Source organism: Poeciliopsis prolifica, unplaced genomic scaffold, assembly GCF_027474105.1.
Source record: "Poeciliopsis prolifica strain line A6 unplaced genomic scaffold, Auburn_PproV2 SCAFFOLD039, whole genome shotgun sequence".
Classification (NCBI taxonomy): Eukaryota; Metazoa; Chordata; class Actinopteri; order Cyprinodontiformes; family Poeciliidae; genus Poeciliopsis; species Poeciliopsis prolifica.
Genome location: NW_026562414.1, coordinates 4,563,160 through 4,585,253, shown reverse-complemented (window position 1 = coordinate 4,585,253; position 22,094 = coordinate 4,563,160). Strand labels below are relative to the sequence as shown.

The following is a 22,094-nucleotide window of genomic DNA, read 5'->3' as shown; positions in this document are numbered from 1 at the left end:
TATGTAGCTTATTTTCTTCCACAATTATTTATCTTAGTATGTAGTTCAGCGTCACAACTAACCTGGTCTCCACCGTTCTCAAGCTGTCCACCATTTAAACGCCGTCATGTCGCAGGTATTCATGCGGTATTCACAGTTTTCCACTTTTTATTATATATATATGAAAAAAGTCTTATGTTAGTGCGACAAGCTAAAAGAAGTTTCTTAAATAAGTTGATTTAACTGAGTTAACATAATATTAAAAGTATTATAATTTTTACAATCTGAGGCTGGATAATTTTACACAACTTATTCCAGTGTTTCAAATGGAAAAATCATGCAGGACAGTTTTAGCATTTGCAAAATAAATAAAATAAATAAAGCCTTGACATTTTGTCTGTCTGCTGAAGACGACGTCTGCAAAACTCCTGCAGTCTCCAGTCCTCAGTTTCCAATTTCCTCTCATTCATAATGAGGTTCATAAATCAACAGACCTATAATTAGTCCAGACGAGGAGGAACTTAGGAACGATTTTTAGATCTCTGGAGAAAAAAAATTAAAAAGAAAGAAAAAAATCCAAAGGATGAGAAAATCTGGTACAAACAGAACCACCTCCTCCTAATTACTTCTTCTTCTTCTTCCCTTCATTTTGAAGTGCAGATCAACCCTGTAACTCACCAGAACTAATATCTGGGCGCCTCGGAGAAGGTGGAGGAGTGTTTCTGGGCCTCCTGACTTCCAATTATAAGTCCATTTGGTCACGGATATTTGAGGAGCGGCGGCAGCCAGAAAAAGAGAGCAGAGAGAGATTTGAATATTTGGATATTGTGGGAGTTTGTTCCCCTCTCCATCAGCGCTCGCTGCCACCGATCAATTTCTCATTCCATAACCTTGGAAACTGCTTCGGGTCACAACGAATCAATGAGCGCTTCTCCTTCAGAGAGATGAATAATTATCTAAACTCTATGAATCACATAAATGACTTATTCATGCGTTATTTTATTTAGGTTACGCTGCATAATAGAGCTGTAGCGAATGAGATGGAGGCTGGCAGAGAGGACAGATGCATGTTACTGTTACTGGATGTTAGTTTTGCTGAAAAGTTTAAAGATTTAAACTGATTACATGATTAAAGAGTCAATTAGATTTTTGTTGATCAGTTTCTGGTGCAAATTTCTTAGCATAATTAACTTTTAAGCAAGAAATAGTAGCTTGTTTAAATCCAATTTATTAACACTGATAAAATAAATACTAGTAAAGTGAAATAATCTGCCAGTGGAACAACTTAACTTATATGAGAAAATACCAAAATAAAAAGACTTCCTGTTTTGTAAATTTGAAAATATCAAAATAAAAGCACTTCCTGTTTTAATGTAAAAGTTTAACTTATATTTACTTACCACAGTAATGGTCTAATGAGACCAAAGCAAAATATAATTTGATTAATTCAGAAATGTATCGTTTTTAATATCTATTATTATTTTTCTGGGAAAATAATGCCTTTCATGACAGGCATGACAATTTTCAAAATAATATAAATCAACAGATTTTTTTGGATGGTAAGTGAAAGTTAAACAGTTAAATTGTATGATAAATATTGGCAGATTGAGTTACAGATGCACCAAATATGTTTGAGATGTGGGTGAAAAACTTCAAGCTTTGAATAAATTAAAGGTCAATATCTGAATATAAAGGAGCTGCCTGTTGAGTTACAGACTATATGGTGTTTTGAGTGTTTAACTTTACAACGAAATGATACTAACTGCACATAGGGAGCTTTTGCTCTGTAGTTTATGGCTATTTATGATATTTTATATCATGCGCAGGCTGTTTAAAGCCTATCTGACATGTTTTTCTCAAGCAGATCTCCTGGGAGACCCAAATTTCTTCCTTTTTTACGTCATTTAAAAGCTACCTGTGCCTTTTACAATTCCCCTGGCCAGACTGTTTTTTCCCATCTCTTTGACTTCCTCTTACATCAGCAGATCCATGTTCATGTTCAGTAAGTCCAAACGATGAAAAATGAAACGGCTTCGCTTACCTCCTGGGGGAACACATGGGTGATCACATCCAGTGAATAACGCTGACCGTATTGATCACGGTGGAGACAAAGCGTTTTAGAGAAAGGTCTGTTTTGTGCGTCTTCAAGAAAGAGAAAACTATCTGCATTCATTCAGGCTGGATTTCCTGTTGGCTGTCAGAAGACTTTCTGTTTTTGCTCCACCGACTCATTCAGTCGGAGTAAATTCAGACAAAAGAAGGAATATGCAGGAGTTTGTGATTTGATTTGTTTGGGTGTCTGACTCCCTCTGAGCTACATCTTTGTTAGAATCCGTCTTAGAGTTTAATTCATGTTCAAGTTTTTGACAACTTTGGCTTCTCACTTTCCCAGTGAACCTTGAGAATTATGAAACACCTGCAACTAATTATTGTATCTCATCTCTCCATTATTTTAACACATTCTGTAGTTGAGGAAACATAAAGTTCTGTTGAACCATAACAGTTAGGTTTATTTTTGTATTTAACTAATTTTATTTACATTTGATTTCAGTCTTTTGTTGGCCAAAATCATTTTTTGGCAGTGTGTCTTATGGCCACAGACTCCAACTCAACAGATGCTCTCGCATGGCTGCAAACAGATGTGCAATTATACAACCGTCCATCTTTGAAAAGCAGAAGTGGAGACTTCTGCACAGCCAACAACAATGCAGCAAGTGGTCTCCGGATGGTAACAGCAAAACTCTTGTCTGTTCCAGCAGTCATTGTACAGTGCATACAAAAGTAAAACCAGCTGACCAAACGTGCTGGAGCTCTGCTTGGGTTGCTAGGCAATGGTGCTGTACCGGTTGAATGTGACTTACAGGGAGATTTTTGAAACAGCTCATTTTCTAGTCACCAAAATATATAAACTTATTGCCAAAAAATGTCTGGGTGTTTGTTCTTTTTTAAGAGCTTGGGATGTTTTAAATGGATGTACAAAAATGTGCAAATTGTGAATTTTGCATAGATCACAGAATCTCACTACTTACACATCATGTTTTTTCTTACATATGTGTTTTGCTTTGAGTTTGGGAATTTAGTTTTTTTTTTCAGATTGCTTCACTTGGATTAGACCTCGTTAGCATTAAAGTTTTGTTTGGAAACAAAATAATAAACACGAAATAAAAAAGTTGACAACTTCTTTTCTTCTATATAATCTCTATTTCATTTTTATTGGCTTCATACAGCGAGCAACTGCTGCCAAAAATCTACAGTAGTATACAAGTGGCATACAGTCTGTGAGTTTCATTCTTTTTGTCCTTGTTGTGTGATTTCTGTACACATCTTCACAAGACCTTTCATTCCTGTAAAACCTCTAAACATATTCCACAGTAAACTTTCTTCAAACCATTAAACATTTTTTGTTTTTGATTGCAAATATCTAGAATATGTCTAGGTTTTTATTGCATTCACATACACTGATCAGCCACAAGATTAAAACTGGTCATAATTTATCACTGCAGAACAAAAACCCAGTACGAAAAAAAATGAAAAAAAGAATTCAGATTTTTTTTTCTCTCAGAATTTTGACATGTAATTACAGAAGAATAATTCTGAGAAAAGTCTAAATTCTGTTTAAAATTATTATTCATAATTTTGGCTTTAATCTGATATAAAAAAAAATCAAATTGTTGACCAATAACAATTCAGATTTTGTTTTCAATTCTGACTTTTTCTCAGAATTTTGACAAATTTGAGATCAAAAGTCAAAATTTGGGGGAAAAAGTTAATTCTGAAAAATAACTCAGAATTTGGACTTTTGATATGAGAATATTAAACTCAAAATTATAACAAAAACTCAGATTTATTTGTCACTTTTCTCAGGACTTCTGTCCATATAATGCGGATGGTTTTAATGTTGTGGGTGACCATCTATATATCTCTGACTGGCATACTTCTTGTTTCTCCACCGTATATTTCTCACACTTTTCCATAAAAACAAGCAATCATTTCTCCTCTGTATTCTCCACTTTTTGATCTTTTGCCTGCAGGTTTTTCTTCTCACAGAATCCTGTTCTGTTCGTTTGTTTTTGTCCTCCAGAACCGCTCACGTTCCAGATGAGGCTCTGAGTTTCTGTGTGAGTTTTGCCTTCAGAGTCTCTCAATATCTCTGTATTTCTTCCTCAGTATAGAAACTTGGTCCCTGAACAGGACGGGGTCCAGCCTCATCTGGGAGTGCACCAAAGGCATGAAGCCCAGCCATCGGCTGAAGGCGTTCATACAGGTCTGTCGCTGAGCGAAATGATCTGGGTCGGCCCATCGAGATGCTTTGGAGCCCTGAGTGTAGAGAATAAAGGAAGAAAAGGGAGAATGAAAATAAATAATCAAATAAAAAATGCATATAGATTAAAATTGGTGTAAAAGTAAAATGTTTGCTGTGCAGTGGTGACTTCCAAAGTATGTCGAGGCGAATTAAATACTGGTGTGGTTGTAATATAAATAAAATATTTGAGTGCAACTACTTTAGTGCTGTAAGTTTTTACAACCCCAATACAACCCTCCTTTAACCCAAATACTAACCCTGACTTAACCCCAGTACCAACCCCAGTATCAGCCCTAATTTAACCCTGATACCAACCCAGTAGCAATCCTCCTTCCAACTCTTCTAGAAATCCTAATTCTGAGAAATAAAATCTGAATTCTGTGGAAAAAAGCAGTTTTTTTTGTGCCCCTGATCCTCTTCAGGAGTCTGTAAATGACATCTGCATTTAATATCTTATACTTTGGTCCTGAATTTGAAATGCCCTCTATTAGATTGTGCAGCTGAGGGGAAATTCAAGGGAAGCAGAATCAGCTTTGGCTTTGGGGTGAAGAGATTGAGCCAATGGCTGCTGGAGGTCATGTAGGATAATTAAACTCCAACAAATCAAGTGACAGAAGCAGTTTGGCATTAGAATCAACATTTTCCTCCAAAAACACAAAACTCCTCATCATCAGTTCATTGAAGTTGTTCCTTTGGGTCGAAGTTTCCCAAACATTTCGGCAACTTTTACCTTCTTGGTGCTAAATGTCTCGCCTGCGTTGCTTGAAGCAAAGTCACAAATCAACAGTTGAGAGGCAGGAAAAGTGAAATGAGTGAAGTCGGGGCTAAATCTTGGTTTGCTGTGCTGCCTTCACAATTAAGACATTAATCATGGAGTTCATACTGCAGAGTCATCGTCCTGCCTGTGGTCAGGCCATCAATCAGAACCTGACGTTGAGCTGGCCACGTCAACACACACACACACACACACACACACACACACACACGCACGCACGCACGCACACACACACGCACACACACACACACACACGCACGCACGCACGGCACATGTTGGCCTTTCCTGTGCGACGGGTGTCAAACTCATTTTCGTTTTGGGCCAAATCCAGATCCTGAATGCTCTTAAAGGGCCGGTTGTGCCAGAATGTATTGATGAAACCTGATCACAAATTGTTAAAATATCAATGAAGCCTCAAAATTAAATAAAATTGAACATCTTGTCCAGAATTTTGTGATTGTTTTTGTGATTTTCTGTCATATAAATCATAGTGTTTGTCGTACTAATCTGGAAATATTATATAAATATGTATTTATAACAATAAATGAGACTTATTTACTCACATAGATAATAATCTGATATCAATTAAGGCTGAGGCAGCTGCATAGTACAAGCAAAGTTTTTGACATTTTTGGAGAAAAATTTGCAATAAAAAAGTGCAGGGATTTGTTGATTTTGCAGTAATTTCCACAATAATTCTCAAGAAACTGATTGATATAATTTGGTAAACTTACTATGCAAAATACTAAATTTCTACCGAAACATTGAAGTATCTGGTTGTGGATATTGGTAAGCCCAACATGATGACAAATGTAGTTTTCTTTTTCAGGAAATTGTTGCGATAAACATTTAAACTGTAATTTTGAGACCATTTTCAAAATGTTCTCCCTCTCTGAGGCCAAAAGTGCTTTAATTTTGTGACCAACGTTCAACACTGGAACTGGATCAGATATTTTAAATATCCAAAAGTAATAATTGAACAAAAATTATTAAAATTTTTGTTGAAATAACCACAAACCAAAACCATAAATAAAATAGATTATGAATCCTCAAAAAACAAAATTGCTTTTCATAAAATGCGAATGGAAATTGTCTATCCCATTTTAAATGTTTCTGATTTTTATCTGAATTATTTTAACTGTAGAGCTCTGGTGAATGGATCTAGTCTTTAATTTGGAAGACCTTCAAACGGGAAACTGACCTGGAACATATCAATAGCTCATTAAAGAGCAGAAGAAGAAAACAGTCTTCCTGACGTGTTTAATGATAGAGTGACGTGTTTCTGACTCAATCTGCTGCTAACTCACTTTGGTTTTTAAATCTTAGAGCTTGTGCCGCCTTAGAGCTGCAATCAGTCTCCACTTGAGGCGCTGGATGATTTACAGCACAGACCTTAACATTTATAGCATGGCGGTAGCAGGCAATGGCATCATTATAGAGTTCAATAGATATATTTTCCAGTATTTTATTTGGTCAGAATCCTTGAATACAAATGTGTTTGCTGTTCAGTAAATCCTATAGTTTTTTCATAAATCCTCATTTTTTCTTCTGGTCCTTCATCTTAACTTTCCTATATTAATTTATTACTTTTATCCTGCAAACAAAACCTTCTTTTTCAATTCATTTAGTCTCTTTCTGCTACATGCTAAAGACTTTTAAAGTCATTTTGGTAATCTGGTCTCTAAATTCTCTCTGAGTGTTAAATTTTGCTCCAAGGTTAAAGATAAAACACATCACCAGTTCAATTAAAAACAAAGAAATTGATTCTGCAGCACACAAAACCGGATTTCAACATTTTTATAAGTTTAATAATTAACAAAAGGTCAGTTTAATTATATTTTATTTCATTTTAATGTTTTTCTCTGGAAAATGTTTAATTAAACTAAAATTTTCTTAGTTTTTTCCCAGCTGATGTTTTGCATTTTCAAGCATAAATGTCCAAGTTTTTTCTAGAAAATTTCAGAGATTATCCTCAGAATTGGCAGAAATTGATTTTTCATTTTGTTTCTATTTCCATCTTCAATGGCTCTAAAACTTTTCCTTTTTGGTTTGGCTCCCCCATCTTTGTTTCTGTGTCCACTGGCTCCTCTTAAGGATGACCAGCAGCGCCCTCTGCTGGATGGAGGCCAAACATCAAAAGAAGCTCTAAGCTGAGTTTCTTAGTTAATCAAGTAATTTTAAAGTAATTGATCTAGTGCGTTGGGTTCTTGTGTGAATGTTTAAGTGAAACTGCGTCACCTGGCCCATCATGGTCTCCTTGTACTGCTTCTTCTGTGTGACTTTGATCGGCGGCTGCTTGGTGACGGCTGAAACCAGGAAGTTCATCAGGATGTCCTCGCAGTTGGCCATGCGATCTACCGTGGTCAGCAGGCTGGCCGGGATGTAGTGCGTGAACAGGAAGTGGTAGTATCTGATGCACACAGCGAAGAGAGCGTCAGCGTTCTGGGTTCTGGTCTTTTAAATTCAGTGCTGCTGTTGTGTTGCTCTCGCAGCGTGGGAACACTAGATCACTGTCAGGTCTTTTACCTCCCTGCCAAGGTCTGCACTCGCTCGCTCTTTCACACACACGCACACACACACGCACACACACCACCTCTAATTTGTGTTGTCTGCTTTTGTTGGCATTTGAGAGTCGAAATAACAAAAGAACTAAGGAGGTGCATTCAGCATCCAAACAATGGAGCGAAGAGAAAGCCGTTTATCTGCGAGACAAGACGCCTGGAATCCCTTTGGAGAGGAACACTCTCGGCTGTTCAATTTACCGCTCTGCTACATGCTCCAATTTACATTTTGTTCTTTCAAATTTCATTACTAGTATCACATTTTAAACACTTTTAGATAACAGAGCAGCAGAGAAAGCTATATTGTTTCACGTAATTCTCTAGTGAAGAAGATGAGCAAAATGAGCTCAGTGAATGGAAACGGTTAATGTGGCTGTCAGGTGGATGTTTTAAAGGTTTGGCTTGGAGCCGATTGCAGAACAATTACAACCCAAAGAGCCAACAGTAATAATGACAGAATGAGCCGTACTGTGAACAATGGACAGCATCTGTCTGCACAGCCAGCATGCAGCTGACGTCCGGTAAATAACTGCAATGATTCATGGATAAAACATCCTGAAGAGTTTTCAGTTATATATTTTATACATTAGAATTACAGTAAAAGTTGCAAATAAACATTTCAATTCATTCTAAGCAACAAAGTAAACATTTTATTTGCCTAAATGCTGCAACAGCCTGATTATTTGCAGCTAAAAAATACTTTTATCATCAATATTTCTGCTTGACTTATCATTGGTACAGAGTAGAACTGATCTGCTGGCTATTGATTGGATTAATCCATTAATAATTGTACAGCAAATGGTGCTTAATGTTTTTTATACAGCGTTTGGTGCATTCAAAGCCAAAGTGGCAGCTAAAAATGAACTGGATGAATTCTAGGTAGAACATATTTGCAGACAAAGACGTTTTTTAATTTAAATGCAAAATATATAAATATGTTTTGTACAGATTTGGCTTAATTACTGGTTTGAATATGTTGTTTTTTCAACAAATACCTTTTTTTAACAACTTATAGCGATTGTTCGATTACTGAATTATTAGAAAATATTTAAATAATTGATTTGTTAAATAATCTTGTAGAAACTTTCTCAATAATTTAAAAATAACATTTCAATAAATTTATAGTCAGAAGAGCATAAGATGCTATTTTTTTCTTATAAAATATTTTAATTGATTTATAATGAAGCATTTTTTCCAATCTTTATTCAAACTGTTCAATAGTTTTAGTCGATGCTCAGAAATGCACATTAGTTTTATAGTATTATGCAGTTTTACTTTTTAAATTATACTTCCTTCTGGCATTTCTATCACTTGAGCAGAAAACTGCAGTCTGTAACTTTTTTTTTTACATATCTGTTAAAACTATCTCCATATTGTGACGGTTTATAAGACAGATAATAATCTCCACTTCCACTCTGAGCTACCAATGCTGTTTGAAGAAATGCACCAACAACAACCAATCAGAGCCAAGAGGCGGGTCTTAGTGCTGTCAATCACTTGGGACAGCCGTGGTTTAGATAAAAGAAAAACAGAAATACATGCAAACAGTTAATTAAAAGACACGTGTCTATCGGATGTATCTTACTACATGCCGGTTTCCTGTATTCCTAGAAGCATATTCTGAGTAAAAGAGAAGGAGTCTGTGAATAAAAATAAGGTCAGGGCTTTTTCAGGTCAGCTGGAAGTCATTCAGGGCTTTGTACCTGTGGTAAAAAGCTGCTCCTGTAAGTACCATGGAGTAGTCATTAGTCCACTTGGAGGTGTAGCCCCAGCGTGATCTGGATCTATCCCAGTAGTGGCTCCTCGCTGGATAACCCACAATCCGCTCTGGAAAACTTTGCCACACAATAAAAGCAAAATCCACCTGGGGAAGCATAAAGGCAAGGAGAGCCGGGGTGGAAAGAGAAGGAAATTGAGGGTAAATGGAAATCACAGCAGTTGCTTTCTTTTTTCTCTTTTAGCACTTTAGCTTTGCACACTGTAAGATTTGGAGCCGGCTCTAAACAGAAATGCAATGTAATGACTTCACTCGTCAAGAAGTTACTGCAGCTTTTAATGTAGCTGAACGTTTCTCTTCTGTCAAACCGTCTTCATAGATGTGTGAGAAATCTGTAACAAACTATGAGTTGAATCAGGCGGAGCTGTTTTATATGACAGGGTAAGTTTTGTTCAGGTGGGATTCAGTAGTTGGTGCTTTACCTGGTGGGTGTTTCTGATGGGTTATTTCAGCCACAAAAAGCAACGTAAAGAATTCTGATGTGAGCTAAAGCATTGATACTGGATGGCGAAACTCAACATTTTATTGTTTTGTTTTCCCAGTCTAAATATTGCAATAATAAAACTCCACATTTTGAAACAGATCATTTGTCAGAGACCAAACAATTTGACTTGTTGCTGAAATAAACAGCTCGGTGAATTCTTTATGCGCTTGGTTTGTTTTTAGAAACAGTAGAAGCAGAATGGAAGTACAAAAATGTGAATTTTCTTAAACTGTAATGCTTCGCCTGTTAGATCTTTAATTAGCAAAGTCCTCAATCCTATTTACTCAAGTTTATTTCTTTATTCTTCTGTAATTTTTTTACGATACTAAAAAAATCCCCAGGACAAAACGATTTCAAAAGTAGACAAACAATATTTAAATTCCTTTCAATGACAAAGACCCAGCAGTAAAGTAGAAACCTTATGTGGGATTGTGTGGAGCACCTGGCCGTCCTTGAAGGAGTCTGCTCCACCTGACAAAGACCCTCCTTTGAATTCAAAAGCACCACTGAGACACGCGGGCAGACACACCAGAGAATAAGGGGATCAGCACATAATGAAATACTTGGCTACACAGACACCGGCGTGCGCTCATCACCTGGGGAAGCGGACAGAAAATTAATTACCACAACTGCACAGAAGAAGAGCCGGCGTTGGGGAGGAGAGCCCTGAAAGTGGATGTTCTTTAGTGATACCTTGCGGCTTCTGTCATGAATCGTGTGAGCAATTACTGTAAAGCGGCGGCGCTAAGCTGAGAGAAAGGTTGCAGCTGCCGCTCCCAATGCAGCCGCCGATCAATTGGTGCGTTGGCGGCGTGTGCGGTTGAGTCTGAGCGCGTCAAAACGTCTCCACAGCCGGGCTGAAAGGATTAATAATATCCTGCAAATCTAATTTTCCCCTCGGTGATGAAGAGGTAAAATGCTGCGTCAGTGACAGATTACAGGACTCCTTATTCTTATTCATACTTCTGTTGTTGGGGCATTAAAGATTAGACCATTAATTTGCAATGAATGCAGCTCAGTTACTGTGATTTAACACAGAAGTCACTGAGATGTCGTACGAAGTGATAAAAGTACAACTTTGTGTTATACATACTAATAGGTCCTACAAGGCCGACATTGATCTACGGATCAGAGGGTCAGTCTAGCAATAGATCTGTTTCAAATCTCTCCTGACATTTGGGTTTAATGTGTCCAATGTCATGAGATAAGACAAGCACAAGGCAAAGTAATCCCTGATACCTGCTTCAGTTTGCAGTGTTTTTCTCTTTCACATATTGCTGTTGTGGCATTTGATTTATTTGGAAGAAAACTTGGAAAAACTCAGCATTTTTTCTTAGAGGAAACAGGGTTGTAATTTATTTTTATCCTGTTGACTTTTTGTCTAATTCAGTTTAATTTTTTCATACTTTGGTTCATTTTTAGGTCAAAGTATTGGGTAATGAATACTCAACAGAAAGCATAATTTTCTAAAAGCGGATTAAGTTTGTGACCTTGGTGTTTCCTCCTATCTTTTGCGGCCGCCATTTTGCAGCAACCTAAGTGTCGATTATGGAGTACCATCATTTATAAACTGCTTGTCTGGGGAAAAAACATCAATTTCACTTTAGATTAGTAAAACGGCAAAACTTAGGATGTTATATCTATGATTTGAGTTTGTTTTAGTTAGTTTCATAAACGCACTTTAATAAAATCTTAAATCAATGAAAGTAAAATATATAAGTAAATTAGTGTTTTGGCTTTACTGGTTAAATAGAAAGTGAAGTGGTGAAAACATTTGAAGTGCTATTGAAATTAAATTCACATTCAGAAATCCAACATAAGCTGCAATAACATTAACGTCAAATTGAACATTTTCAGGTTAACTGCAGTTTTGCTGCAGTTGCACCGATTCCTGCATGCATGCGCCGAATGAGAGGCGCCTGCTTTGTCTAATCTCTCCTAGTGGAATAAAACAAATTTAATTCACTGAAATAATGTAATAAGCAAACTGGCAAAGTCAAGCTTTGCTGAAATAATGCAGTATGAAAAATGCTAATGAAGGCGTAATGTTCAATCAGGTGGCGGAGATTCCCTGACCGTATTGAAAGGGCAGCAGGAGTGATGAATTAGTGAGCGCATTAGAGTCACACCTCTGATTAACTTCTTATTTCTCCTTTTTTCAGGAAGAAAGCAACTCCTCCGACTTGGAACTAACAATTATTTTGGTTATCGATTAATTTATCGACTGTTTTATTGATTAATCAATTAATCGGATTAAAAAATTAGCTCATGGAAATACAATTCAAATCTATTTTTTAAAGAAGAAAATAAATATTTTATTGCCATTCCTTTTGTGTATTTTGTTGCTCCATATAAACCCTATTTGTTTCTGCTTGGTGCAACATCAATGCAATGATGATTAATGAAAACCCATTAATCAATTTTTAACTGGACAGCAAAATGTGATTGATAGATTTTTTGAACCGGGTGAAGCTCAAACTGTGCAGCTTGAGTTTGAGGTAGAACTAGGACTGAATCGATAATCAATAAATCAATTAATCACGATAAATTAGAACAAAATCAATTATTTCCATTTGCATCATTTATTGTTTTCCTCTTTTTCTACCAAAAACTGGAGGATAAAAGTCTTCAGTCTCGTTCTTCGGTCTCAACTCGCCGATTTTCATTTTATTTGTTATTTATTTCAGATATTTAAAATGTCTTTCAGTTACAGTGTTAAATATTCATTAGAATTTAGTTTATTGATCATCATATTTCTCAAAAAAGGTCTCCAAACACCACTATTATCATCTACCGCAATAATTTATAGGAAAATTTATTGTCGAGAATCATTTGTTGTGACAGATCATATTTACAAAGTTTGTTTTGTTCCCTTGTTAAATGTAAATATGTTTGACAGTTTTAGCTTAGATACTGCTTTGAATATAATGTTCACCATATTTTGAGCCACTACAAATAAAGATTAATCAATTACTAAATTAGTTGGCGATTATTTGACTAACTGATTCATCACAATTGATCTGATTAAGTCTTATTAAATAACAGGAGTCTATGATCCGGTGAATCTGCTGGTGATTTTGTTTTGTTTTTGTTAGTTTCAGTAAACTTACTGAAACGTCAGATTGTACTTTAAAATAGATACGGCTCACGGTTATTTAAATTAATGCCACTGGATTGTTTCTCATCTTCTGTTTTAAGCAACATCTGAGGCTTTAATCAAATATATTCTATGTGCTCTAACAGAGTAATGATACAGACGCTGAGGTAATGGCTCTAGCAAAACTCCTGACTCCATGAAAGCACTTTGTTTTTTATTAAATCTTATTCAGCCGGCTCTTTACTTTCCTCTTTGAGCCGTAATTGTTGCTATGCATTCTGTCCCTTTAATTGCTCCATCTTTTCTCCTTCCTCTCCATTTCTTCACTTTTCAGGTTTTTCTTCCGTCTTTAAAGTCATTATCACAGGAATTTTGAAAAAGAAACCAAATTCTTGCAGGTTCAGCTTCCTTTTAAAAACAAAACCCTTTTGTTTACCTCTGAGTGGTTGCTGCACTGTTTAGCAGCGCGAGGTAATTCGTTTATTTTGATCATGACTTTTCGTGGACGACTTGTGCCATTTCAGCCTGGATCAATACTGTGTCAAGGTATCACGTCCTCCTGCTGGCTGACAACTAAAGGCACCGACTGGAAGTGAGACTGGGGCAGAGATCATAGAGGACAAAAAATTATTTTAAAAAATAAATTGTCCCAGTTTCAATTGAAAGTGAGCTTTCTATTGAGGTTTTGGATTTTTGAGTGGTTTTGTTTTATTGTAATATCCTATTGTTGATATAGTTTACCTCCCTATTAATGTTAAAAATAAATGTTTGCAGGTATTTTTCTAATTTGCAGCTTTATACGGTTTTACAAACATTGACTTTGAATGTCTAAAATAGCTTTTGGTTTGTTCGTTGTTTTTTTAAGTGTATGTGATTGTGAAAGTATGAACATTTTATTGGTTGATATGTATCAGACATTTCTTTTTTAAAATTAACGCTTACAGTGGTCGGCACACTTCTGATAATCTGCTAATTTCAGTTTAGCGCTTTAGCATTTTTGCTAACTTTTGTTCCTTTTACACAAATTTACTAGGTTGATTTGTAAACTTTTAGTTGAGTAAAGTTCACCATCTGTGCTGACATTTTAGTCATCGACTGTTAAGTTTCTTTAATTAGTCAGCTGGGAGTGATGGCATTAAAGAACATTTATTATGAAGTCAAAATTAAACTGGTGCTCAAAGGTTGCAGTCTTTTAAAGGAAGATATAATTGGAATTAAAGCTAGCGCTTTAGCATTAGCGTCTGCTAATTAGCATGTTGGTACAGAGCTTTAGCTGTAGCAGAACTAATGTTTAAGGTTAATGTTTGAATGTTGGGTCAAACTTTACTTTTTATATTGCTCAATGCATCAGAAATTCAAATGTTAAACTGTGGACAAACACAAACAACAAAACAGAAAATTGTTAAGCTAAGCTAAGTAAATTGATTAACAAAAAGCTAGCAGAAGCTTAAAAACATTAAACTAGAATCAAACTGGCATTATTTTAATTGAAGTTAACACTTTAGCATTAGCTTCTGTTAATGCTAAGGTGTCTTTAGCATTAAAGACACTTTAATGTCTTTAACTAGCATAACTAGCTTTTCAGTTTACCCAGTTTGTAAGGAGTGATTGTGCTGCCTATATTGCTATAGGGTTGTGGGACTATATTCCCTTCGCTGGGTGGGAGAACGCTGCACTGACAGGACCGAATGTGAAGAGATTAATTCAGAAGTTGTAATCTGTGGCTGGTGGCGTTGTGCGCTGACAGCATGGCTGCCGCACCTTGTTTTCTAGATGAAGTATTTGTGTCCAAGTTCTCTGGTGTTTAATCAATAACTCACCTCATTGGTGGAGAGAACAGAGTCTTCATCCAGACTGAGCACGGCGTCGGTGGTGATGATGTCGTTGTGCGGGAAAAAACGACTGCTCATCGTCTGCAGAGAAAAACTCACGCCGTCAAACATTATTATAGCTTAATGAATCCAAAACAAGGAAAACTGCAGGCCCCACGAAGACAAAGCAGCTTTAAAAGGTCAAATAAATCTCATTTACTTCATTTTTGAATGATTATTTGTAGAGATACATAAAAAATCTGAACTTAATAAACAAATAGTTGTTTCACCCCCAGCTGTGGGTCTGTCGATCAGCGAGCGCGCCTAATAGCTTTTGTGTGACTATCAATTCAGCGCCTGACAGAAAACATTGTGAACCCAGATCCATCAGTCTAAAGATGGCCGCTGAAGTTATTGACTCGTAATTAAAGCATGAATTATTCAACTGTTTGTTTGGAGAACAAATGAAGGGACAAAAATTGATGTTTGAGGAAAAGGAAAGTTCTGGTTCCTCACCTAAAATGTCAAATACGTCTCAGGATTATTCTGAAGAAACATGAATTCAGTTAACTAAAAATATTTTGGTGAATTAACTTCACATTTATGTAATTTATAACCTGTACTGTCATGATAAACTTCACTGATTGGTTACTCTACTGCACCTGTAGGCCTTACATGCTAATTTTTCAATTAGCGCATTAGCTAACTTTGTCACATTTAGCTTCCCTAAAATAATTTTCTGGATAATTTCTAACGTACTAATTTAATTTGCTATTTTGTTAACTTTCAATTAAATAAAGTTTGTCATGTGCGCCGAGTTTGGTTGAAAAACTTAACACGATATAAACGTTTCATATCCGTCGATGTTGATAATTGTTGTTACAATTGTTGGACAAATAAAAGCTGGCAGCCCACCAGGCTTATGATCCACTGAAGGAAACCCTACAAAAACAAGTTATCACTATTTACATTTTTAACGTGTAAAAGGAAAACTCTAAGAAGTCACAGGCCTAAAGTAGAAAGCTAGTTTGCTTTACTACATGTGCTAGCATGATGCATTAGCATGCAGGCTGAGTTCGACTGCACTTTTCTTCACCCAGGATCCTTAAAAACACGCCTCTATTGTAATATTTGTTGGTTTCATCTTGAATTAGCCATGATTTGATGCCAATTAAGTTAATCTTCGTTTTAGCTGCTGTCCAATTCCTGGAAATGGTTTGAAGAGTTATTTAGCAAAGATGTCTGTAAGTATCTCAAAGCTCATCATCTCAGATTACTAAGCCGCTCGACGCAGAGTTCAAACTTATCAAGACATTTTAAAAACACGGCAGTTTAAAGCAGACGTGCAATTTCACAATACAGATTATTTTTTGGGATTAAAGCGTCATATAATCATTAGTCAGGCGATAAATTCAGCCAGGAAGACAAACACTTAGGCTCAAATTGACTGAATGATGTAATTTTACTTTTTGCTTAGATTTTCTTCATTTTAGAGTCTTATTTGATCATTTAAAATGTCAAAAATGGACTTTTAGATAAAATAATCAGCAGCCCAGAACAGAAAAGACAGATCATTAAATATGCAAGTGAATTGTGTGTTAACAACTTTAATTTAGGAAGAAATGTTAAACTTGATGAACTTTGTGTTTCAGGAAGCATGTAGACAAAATGGATTCACGTCTTTAAGCACTTCATAGACTCGTATTTCTATCTGTACTCCGTTTGTTGTCGTTTCTGTTTACCAGTTCAAACATTTTGCTCTTGCTACAGTAAATGCTGGTTTTGAGACGTTTTATCAGCTGAATCAAACTCCACGGCAGGTTTGTAGCTGTCTGGGTAACCGTCCCATCCCACTGCCTCGATCCGGCCGCCGTCGATGCGTTTTGCCTCTGGACTCAGATTGGATCCATCTGATACCTCTGGCGGTTCAGTGGTCTGTTATCTTCATCTCCTCCCTTCACTCCGTCCCTCTCTGCATATTTGGTAGCAGCTCATATCGGCTTTCATCTCGTAAATGTCTTCAGATTTAAGATCAGTTGGGAATTTGCAGTGTTAAGAGTGTTATTTTCTTTAATAATTAACATTTTATGATCACTTATATGCTAAATTATGCATGAAACTCCCATTAATTTTGTTATGTCGAAGCTGATATGTTTGGATTTGATGTTTCCTTTGAAACAATGTTTAAAACAGTCACCGTGCCTCAAGGTTGCAGCTCAGTGATTGCAGGCTGGGCTCCTGTTTTTCAGCTGATCTGACAGAGATTAAAAGCAGCGGAGTGAAGCGGCGTCTGAGCCCGGCAACAGAGAAGAAGTAAAGGTTTGCTGATGGAGTATAACACTCAGCATTATAGAGTAGAAACAGTCATAACCAACAACAAATTACTGTGCTGCTGCGCCCTGTTGAGACAAATGACACTTTCTGAGCGTGCGTGTTTGTCGTTATTACAGCGGGAGCAAACAGAAACTGAAGCAAACACACGCGAGAGCATCTGTCCTGGCAGCACGACAATATACCACATGACTAATTACAGGACCTCACGCACCGCAAGAGGCTTTTTACTGTCACCCGTGGAAACGTCGCTCCGGTTTTTCAAGGGGGGGAGACATTTACATGAAAACAAACAGAAGCAATTAGCCGCCGAGACGAGAGCCACACACAGAGAGACGTTTACATAGAGGTGGCGTGGGAGGTTCAGTGTGTTTTAGAGGCTGAACGGTCGCAACTAATGAGAAAATTAGAACAATTTAAAGTGTAAAAGTACCTCAAAACAGCTGCAAGGTTATTCAGCTTCTGGGTATTCTTCAAGAAAGACTATTACCCAGTTATGCTGCAAATAACAATAACCGCAGATCTGTACTGTTATGGCTCACGATAAAAGCTGGAATCCTTCAGTTTCACTGCTTTAAGTGTTTGTTTTACCCAGAAATAATAAAACATGTGATGGCAAAGGACAGATGGTTATCAAACTAGACTGTCATTCATCCTGTCCTTCGCTCTGTTAAAGGACTTCTGGTACGTTTAACAGCAGGCATTTTGCAAATATGCGGCTCTGATTACGTTTAAAACCTTTTCTGCAGGTTTTTGATTTGCTTTCAATGGGAAAAAGTTTCACTTTTCTCTTCCTTATCTAAAGATTTTAAAGGAGATTTTTTATGCTCCTTTAAACAGAATCATTTTTTGTAAACAATGTAAAACATGTATTTTATAACTTGTGGACCTCCTGACCTGAGATAATGAGATTTTATTCTGAGCTTGATCTTTTTTCAGAATCAAATGTTTAGAGCATCTTCTCACTTTAAATCCAATTAACCTGCTGTAGGCCAAACTGAACGTTTACACACACACACACACACACACCCACACCCACACACACACCACACACACACCCACACACACACCACACACACCCACACACCCACACCCACACACACACCCACACACACCACACACACACACCACACACACCCACACCACACACACACACACACACACCCACCACACACACACACACCCACACCACACACACCCACACACACACACCCACACACACACACACACACACACACGCACACACACACACACACACACAGCGTCAAGCAGATATGCAGTATAGAACTACACATCTTTGAAAAGCAGAAGTGGAGCCTCCTGCACAAACAAAAAGAATCCAGCAAGTGGTTTGTGGATGTTAATGACAAAACACGTATCTTTTCCAGCAGCCATTGTTCATCGCATTCAGCAGTAAAACCAGCTGACCAAACTGAGATTACTTGGGTTGCTAAGTAACGGGCAGAACTCTGCTGGGGTTGCTAGGCAACGGACAAGGTGACCTAATTTGGAATTTTTTGAAGTGACAAATTTTCCAGAAACCAAAAAGCAGCGAGGTGCTTTTATTGAAGCGTTTTGGTTTGTTTTGAGAACCAAATGAAAGTCCAAAAGGCGCAAAATCTGAATTTTTAGGTCCGTTTAAGTAAATTAAAAGGAGATACAATAAATTTGTGAGTACTACTGATTGTCCAATTTCAATTATATTAAAACGTATGACGCTCAGGACTAGTTTTAAAAAGACTTTAAAACATCAAACTTGGACCAACATTCGTCAGTGAACACAATAAACTGAAATATCTTCATAAATACCTGATGTTTTTCTTTTCATAAAAACCAACTTAATCCACAGAGACAAAATACAGTAATTTATAGAAACACTCAGTAAAAGATGCATTTTTTACTCTTTACTTTGTTAGCTTAGCTCAGATTTATTCATTTTTTTGGACCCAGTGCAGCTGAAAGGATTTTTTTGCTCTTACCTTTTTACCTGCAGACAATCGGTTTGATGTGTAACCGTGGCGACAAGCTGTTTTTTGTTTTTTTTCAACCAACCAGGATTTTGATCAAAAGCATCAAATAACACCTAAAGTACAACCTCAAATCCCAGGAGATGAAAAGGAAACTTTATGGAAGAAGAGATGCTTCTCATGTAAGATTTGTATGGAAAGCTGTATTTAAAAAAAGTCTTGAGGCTTTAATGTGGAGGTTTAATTTCCCGGAGCACCTTTTGGTGAGTATCTTTTTAAAGTGCAGATAGATGTTTTCATCGCTTCGGCTTGAAGTCGACTTCCACACAGTAATGGATGCAAAAAGCCAGCAGCTGTTACCTTGGTCTGTCCTTCGATGACAGTGAGAGGCACGCTGGTGGAGGGCCACTTGTTGCGAGGAGGTAAAGGTTTGTCACAGTTCCACAAAACCACAACCTGCAAGAGAAAAACACAGGGAACTGGTCGACATGCTGCTATTAGCGCATCTGGATGTTATTTTATGCATGTGGAGTCAAAAACAAAGCACAGAATTGCAACAAAAATTTAAATTATATTTCATTTTGGATACTTTTAAAAATGTGATTTGGAAAAATGTAGGATTTTTGCTCTGGTAAAGTCTGTAAATGAGCCATTTTTCTTGGAGATGTATTTAGTTTGAATGGTCCAGTCAAAGTCTAGTCAAATTCCATCTATTAATCTGTGGCAGGACTGGAAAATGGATGTTTACAGACATCAAATACATCCAATCTGACTGAAACTGACCAATTACACAAAGAAAAATGTCTGAAAATGGAGCCATTTTGCATCATTAGCTACACACAAAAAATCCAGAGGTAAATTAGGAATATTAAAGTTTTTGGTTTAAAAATGGAAAAGAGAGAAAGTCCATGCGGTACGATTATTTTTTCAAAGGAATTAAAAACTTATAAATTAAAATGTTTTAAAAAAATATTCAACTGGCCCTTTAAGAACATTCCGACTGTTGATATGGCTCCTAATGGAAACGGTTTAAATCGTGAGATAGGATTAAACTTTCTTCAACTTGATTTTCAAACTCTGCAGGCTCCAACCTGCAGCTAACTTCCTCAGAGGTCGGAGCATTATTACGGTTGTCTCCCATAAATGGGTCATTATTTGATCCTGGGACAGTTTGGACCCATTTTCCAACCTGTGCACAGAACTTGGACTTGGCCACAGCGATGATGAGCTTCACCACAGGGGAAATCTGGGCCTGCAGCGGAGTTACCGTATGGACCACAGCTGTGAACTGCTGCGACGGGCTCTTACCTGCAGCACAAACACAAACAAACGGTGCAGCAGGATGAGCAGATGGAGCAATTCTTCAAACTCCACCACAGATTTCTGGACAAATTAATCCTGATCTTTGCTTCTCTCATCAGACGTCAGCATATCTGTTCGCTTTCCACTTCAATCCGCAGGAGGAAAAACGTCCAATCAGTTTGATTTTGGTCCTTTTATTTGTTGCAGCTCATCTGATGTTCACCGAGTATTTCTACGTTGTGAAAACCTAAAGCTCGTTACATAAGCTGTAAACATTCTCAGATCAGAGGATGTGCTTTACTTTTTGGCCATAAATCAAACAAATTATAATAATGACATTTAGTTGCATTTAATTTTTAAAACAGCTAAAAGGCTGGGATTACAGGCAAACGTCTTGAAATCAGGGAACGTTTCTCCAGCTGAGGTGATTAGAAATAGAAAAACTCTGAACGATCGGTTTCCTGAACCTTCGTTTAACAAAACTTCAGCGGCTCCAAAGTTACCACAACCTGTCGTTAATGCTAAAGCTAGTTAGCATGGCTAGGCCTGTCACAATGACTAATGTTTCTGGACTATTAATCGTCCTAGACGTTTTCGCAATGAACAATAATATTGTTGTTTTGAGACCATTTGTCAGTAGCATACTGGTTGTAATGGCATCAATAATTCAGGAACACAAAGATAAATAAACTTTAAATTATGATCAACAATTAAGACTGGAACTGGAAGACGTTTTAAAAATCCAAAACATTAAATGATTGATAATTTGATCAGTACTTTTTACTCAAGTAATTTCTTCTTTTACTTGAGTGAAATTATGTTAAGTATTTGACTGGAGGTCAATTTTTGGGTCTCTCTACTTTTGGTCTTGTGACCAATTATGAGAAGGAAAGATGGTGAGCAGCTAACAATGAACATAGAAATGTATAAAAGATAAATGGAGGAAGATGTGGAAACACACACAGAGACGTTTTAATATTTAGAAGAGCCAAAGCAGGCCGGGGCCGCAGGCATGTGGGAACAGAAGAGCAGTGTGTTTGGGAACGGGGGAGCGCGCATCCTCATGGATAAGTGAAGCCGGAGTGCTCTTTAGTGTAGCTCCATCCATCTCGCTGACACCGGCCTCCAATCTGCCATCTCAGGTGGGCTTGCTGGTATTTATGGAAGCTGGAGCTTTGCCCTTGTGGGGGTCACACAAACGGCGCCCGCTTTTGGTTTCCTGGAAAGAGCAACGCTGCTCTGATTAATATTAATATGGTACAGTTTTAATCGCTTCGGCTTGAAGTCGACTTCCACAGGGCGGTTTTAATTGGAATGAGTCGATTTGAAACACGTCTGATGTTTGAGAAAAGTTCATTTATCTGATTATAGAATGGCTTCTACGGAAGAGGGCCACCGGAAAAAACAAAAAAGAATTCTGACTTTAATCTCAGGATTCTGACTTTTCTCAGAACTGTTTTATTTCTTTTGGGTGGCCCTAATCCTCTTCCATATGCTTCTCATTGGAATAAGCAATAAATCATTTAATCGCATAATAAATTAATTTTGTCTATTTAAAATGTCTCCCAGTTCCAGTTAAATGTTTATTAGAATTTAAAGTTTGATTTTTGAGCATGTGTTCTTGCATTACTATTACCTGAAAATAGTTTCAAAAGAAAAATATTATTGTTTATCGCAATAATTTCTGAGACAATTTATCATCTGGTA

At 37.0% G+C, this 22,094-nt stretch overlaps 1 protein-coding gene across 3 annotated transcripts in view; it reads right to left on the bottom strand.

The window, feature by feature from the left end:
* Positions 1–3,172: 3,172 nt before the first annotated feature.
* The window catches only part of LOC129375284 (exostosin-1), a 188,843-nt gene continuing 169,921 nt past the window's right edge, over positions 3,173–22,094 (bottom strand). For 2 of the 3 annotated variants that reach the window (XM_055054268.1, XM_055054269.1), the window contains 6 exons: positions 20,275–20,393; positions 19,446–19,541; positions 14,797–14,889; positions 9,322–9,482; positions 7,296–7,467; positions 3,173–4,296 (listed from right to left, as the gene is read on the bottom strand). In XM_055054268.1, coding sequence (XP_054910243.1) covers positions 4,111–4,296; positions 7,296–7,467; positions 9,322–9,482; positions 14,797–14,889; positions 19,446–19,541; positions 20,275–20,393 — 827 coding nt within the window. In that variant the 3' untranslated portion in view covers positions 3,173–4,110. Of the gene's footprint in view, positions 4,297–7,295; positions 7,468–9,321; positions 9,483–13,124; positions 13,575–14,796; positions 14,890–19,445; positions 19,542–20,274; positions 20,394–22,094 lie in introns of those variants that run through there. The other variant, XM_055054270.1, reaches the window with a different exon arrangement.